The sequence below is a fragment of the Dendroctonus ponderosae genome, unplaced genomic scaffold (genome assembly GCF_020466585.1).
Source record: "Dendroctonus ponderosae isolate FM_Combo_2020 unplaced genomic scaffold, Dpon_F_20191213v2 Dpon_F_20191213_12, whole genome shotgun sequence".
Lineage (NCBI taxonomy): Eukaryota > Metazoa > Arthropoda > Insecta > Coleoptera > Curculionidae > Dendroctonus > Dendroctonus ponderosae.
Genome location: NW_026017316.1, coordinates 1,592,621 through 1,595,774, shown reverse-complemented (window position 1 = coordinate 1,595,774; position 3,154 = coordinate 1,592,621). Strand labels below are relative to the sequence as shown.

The window sequence follows — 3,154 nt, the reverse complement described above, 5'->3', positions numbered from 1 at the left end:
TCAAGTTGCTACTTGCCCCAGTTGGGGAGGTTTGGATTTTTAACGCAGAGGGCGCCCCTGGCTGAAAACACCCACTTTGAGCCCTAAGTTTAGTCGGCTGGTAAAAATCAGGATTTCCTGGGATTTTCACGCAATTTTCACCGTTCGTAGAGTCAACTGTCTTCTAAACACTGGGAAAGTTTCAAGTTTCTACTTGCCCCAGTTGGGGAGTAATGGATTTTTAAAGCAGAGGGTATCATGGCTGACAAAACTCACTTCGAGCCCGAAGTTTAGGCGGCTGGCAAAAATCAGGATTTCCTGGGATTTTCACGTAATTTCCAGCGTTCGTAGAGTCAACTGTGTTCTAAACACTGGGAAAGTTTCAAGTTGCTACTTGCCCCAGTTGGGGAGTTATGGGGTTTTAAAACAGAGGGCGCCCCTGGCTGAAAACACCCACTTCGAGCCCTAAGTTTACTCGGCTGGCAAAAATCAGGATTTTCTGGAATTTCCACGCAATTTTCAGCGTTCGTAAAGTCAACTGTCTTCTAAACAATGGGAAAGTTTCAAGTTGCTACTTGCCCCAGTTGGGAAGTTTTGGATTTTTAAAGCAGAGGGCGCCCCTGGCTGAAAACACCCACTTCGAGTCCTAAGTTTAGTCGGCTGGCAAACATCAGGATTTTCTGGGATTTCCACGCAATTTTAAGCGTTCGTAAAATCAACTGTCTTTTAAACACTGGGAAAGTTTCAAGTTGCTACTTGTCCCAGTTGGGGAGTTTTGGATTTTTAAAGCAGAGGGCGCAGCTGGCTGAAAAAATCAGGGCTTGGAGGGATCTTCGTGAAAATTTCAGCGTTTGTAAAGTAAAATCTTCAAATTGAGGATTCCTCAAAACTCACCCAACAGCTCCACTTTGGACGTACTGAACGGACAGAACTGGCAGGTGTAGTCGAACTCATGGCAGCTGCGATTGTGGTCGTACATCTCGATCACGTCACTGGTCACGTAGCTGCACTTGTTGCAGCTGTAGGTGGGCTCCGGTTGGTCGGCAACCGACGCCACTGACACGATTTTGGGCGTGGCTATCGCCTGATTGGCCGCGGGCGGCTCCGTGGGCGTGTCGCTCCGCTCCTGCTTCACCACCTCCACGTCGCTCACCAGCTCCGACTGGGGCGCTTCAAACAGGTCCTTCCTCACCGCCACCACCTTCACTGGCCGCTCCTCCTTGTCCTCCACGGTTTCGAGCGGTTCCTCGTCCGTGTCCAGCTCGTCGGCTTCGACCTTCAAGCTCTCAGCCGGCTGGAGCTGGTCCTCCTCCTCGAGCTCGGTCTCCTCATTGGAGGACGCGTCCAGCTCCTCAGCCCCATCCAGCATCATGTGCTTGATTCGGCTCTCGATCTGGATCTTTTCGCTCTTCATCTTCAGGTCGTCCATCAGCACGCAGTTGAGGTTCACGTGGTTGTACTCCTGCAGATTGTTCCTGTTTATGTAGGACTTGATCACGTTCTCCCCGTTCAGGCAGCGGATCTTGAAATTGTACACTTGGACTAGAATGGGCAGGCACTGGTAGCAGATCACGGGGCTGCTGGACACGTAGAGGTCCTGCAAACAGGGGGGCCCCCCAATTAGAGGGCATTTCAACATGGAGGTCGGACTCACCAGCTCGGGCACGCAGAACTGCACCATCTCCCTGATATTGCCCACATTCTCCACATAGGCACTCGCGTCGTCCATGTAGGTGAACCCGGACTTGTCCAGGACACGCAAACATGTCCGGCAGACGGTGCTGCGCTCGTTCAGGACAGCCGCTGTCCCCATGGTTCTCCGCCGCTTTTCACATCATTTTCGTCCTCTGGTTGGGACTGCGTCCCGCACTAGCAACAAAAACTTTCACAGGCCCTAGACAGGGGTTTGTTTGACAAGCGCCCGCAGTGACAGCGGACAGAACACAAACAATGGCGCCTGGTGGGGGCGCCCTAATCTGGCAACCTAGCAGAGGGCCGGAATGGGTGGAACGCAAACAACCTGGTATTATGCAAAAAAATGTATATGAATGTATACAACTAGTACATCGAGCGATTCTAATCTAGCGCATGCTGGAGTACACAAGTCCGATAAATAACGAAAAAAATGAATAAAAAATAATATATTTGCTGACGCAACGGATAAAATAACATAAAAAATTAACACAAAATAACTAAAAAAACCGACATCACAAAGGCATTGATTGGATAATCTATGTACAGCTTATGGAATGGGCGCAAACCCCCCGGAAACTTGTGCGCCCAAGGGGGCTGTGCGACAGAACACCTAACCTAGACGGGGGCGCACGGGCGCCCCCCACACACCTTAGCAGCGGAGCCCATAGACTAGATACCAATATTGCTAAAACGTCACTCAAATACGAATCTAACCTAACATCCTAAGAATAGAAGCCGTTAAATGGCCGACGGTCAGCCAATCAGCGCGCCCGTTTCAATCTTGTCTCTCCTGCCATTGGCTACTCGATCGCCTTGCTCATAAAGTCGATGAACCGCTTGGCGTACTGATCCGGATCGCAGGTGCTGATCCCATCCACATTCGAGCCGTATTTGACGGTTTTGGCCGCTTTGGCCGCCTGCTTCTTCACGCCGTAGTGGGTGAGCACATCGATGATGGCCACGAAGTAGATTTCCTTCACGGGCGCCAGATCGCACGACGGTATGGCGAAGATGTCCAGCTCGGGAATGATGCCGCCTGCAAGCCAATCAGCGATGAGGACACGCCCCCATCGAGCAAACCCCGCCCCCACCAGAAACAATAACAGACAGAAAGAAAGGAAGATGGCTCACCTGATACGGTGCTAATGTACTGGTAAATTTTGCTGAATTTACCTTCGTATTGGAGGCTGTGCTCGCGAAGGTACTGCGTGACGGCGTTGGGCGAGTCGGGGGGCGTGTTGAACCCCATGGGGCCCATTCGGTTCTCCAGGCCCGAGCCCGACTCGCTCTCGTCCGACTCGGGCGGATTCTCCGCCTCCAGTTCGCGTTGCCGCTGCAGCTCCTGCTCGCCCCGCTCCACCTCGTGGATGCCTGCAAATCGGCCAGAGTGATTTCCCTGGATTTTGCCCGTTTTCAGCGCGCGCGGCAACAGGGCATTCGCCCCAGCCAGGAAATGGACCACGCGAAAATTCTTCCTGAA

At 52.3% G+C, this 3,154-nt stretch overlaps 2 protein-coding genes across 3 annotated transcripts in view; both read right to left on the bottom strand.

Annotated features, from left to right (window-relative positions):
- LOC109534038 (zinc finger and BTB domain-containing protein 41) overlaps window positions 1–1,929 on the bottom strand; it is a 4,296-nt gene extending 2,367 nt beyond the window's left edge. The window contains exons 1-2 of the mRNA XM_019899586.2: window positions 1,634–1,929; window positions 874–1,576 (exon numbers count right to left, since the gene is read on the bottom strand). Of these exons, the coding sequence (XP_019755145.2) occupies window positions 874–1,576; window positions 1,634–1,792 (862 nt within the window). The 5' untranslated portion in view covers window positions 1,793–1,929. The remainder of the gene's footprint in view (window positions 1–873; window positions 1,577–1,633) is intronic.
- A 176-nt stretch (window positions 1,930–2,105) lies between these two features.
- LOC109534035 (phosphatidylinositol 5-phosphate 4-kinase type-2 alpha) overlaps window positions 2,106–3,154 on the bottom strand; it is a 3,819-nt gene continuing 2,770 nt past the window's right edge. Inside the window, exons 8-9 of one of the 2 annotated variants that reach the window (XM_048663101.1) lie at window positions 2,806–3,045; window positions 2,106–2,710 (exon numbers count right to left, since the gene is read on the bottom strand). In XM_048663101.1, the coding sequence (XP_048519058.1) occupies window positions 2,475–2,710; window positions 2,806–3,045 (476 nt within the window). In that variant the 3' untranslated portion in view covers window positions 2,106–2,474. The remainder of the gene's footprint in view (window positions 2,711–2,805; window positions 3,046–3,154) is intronic. The other variant, XM_048663102.1, reaches the window with a different exon arrangement.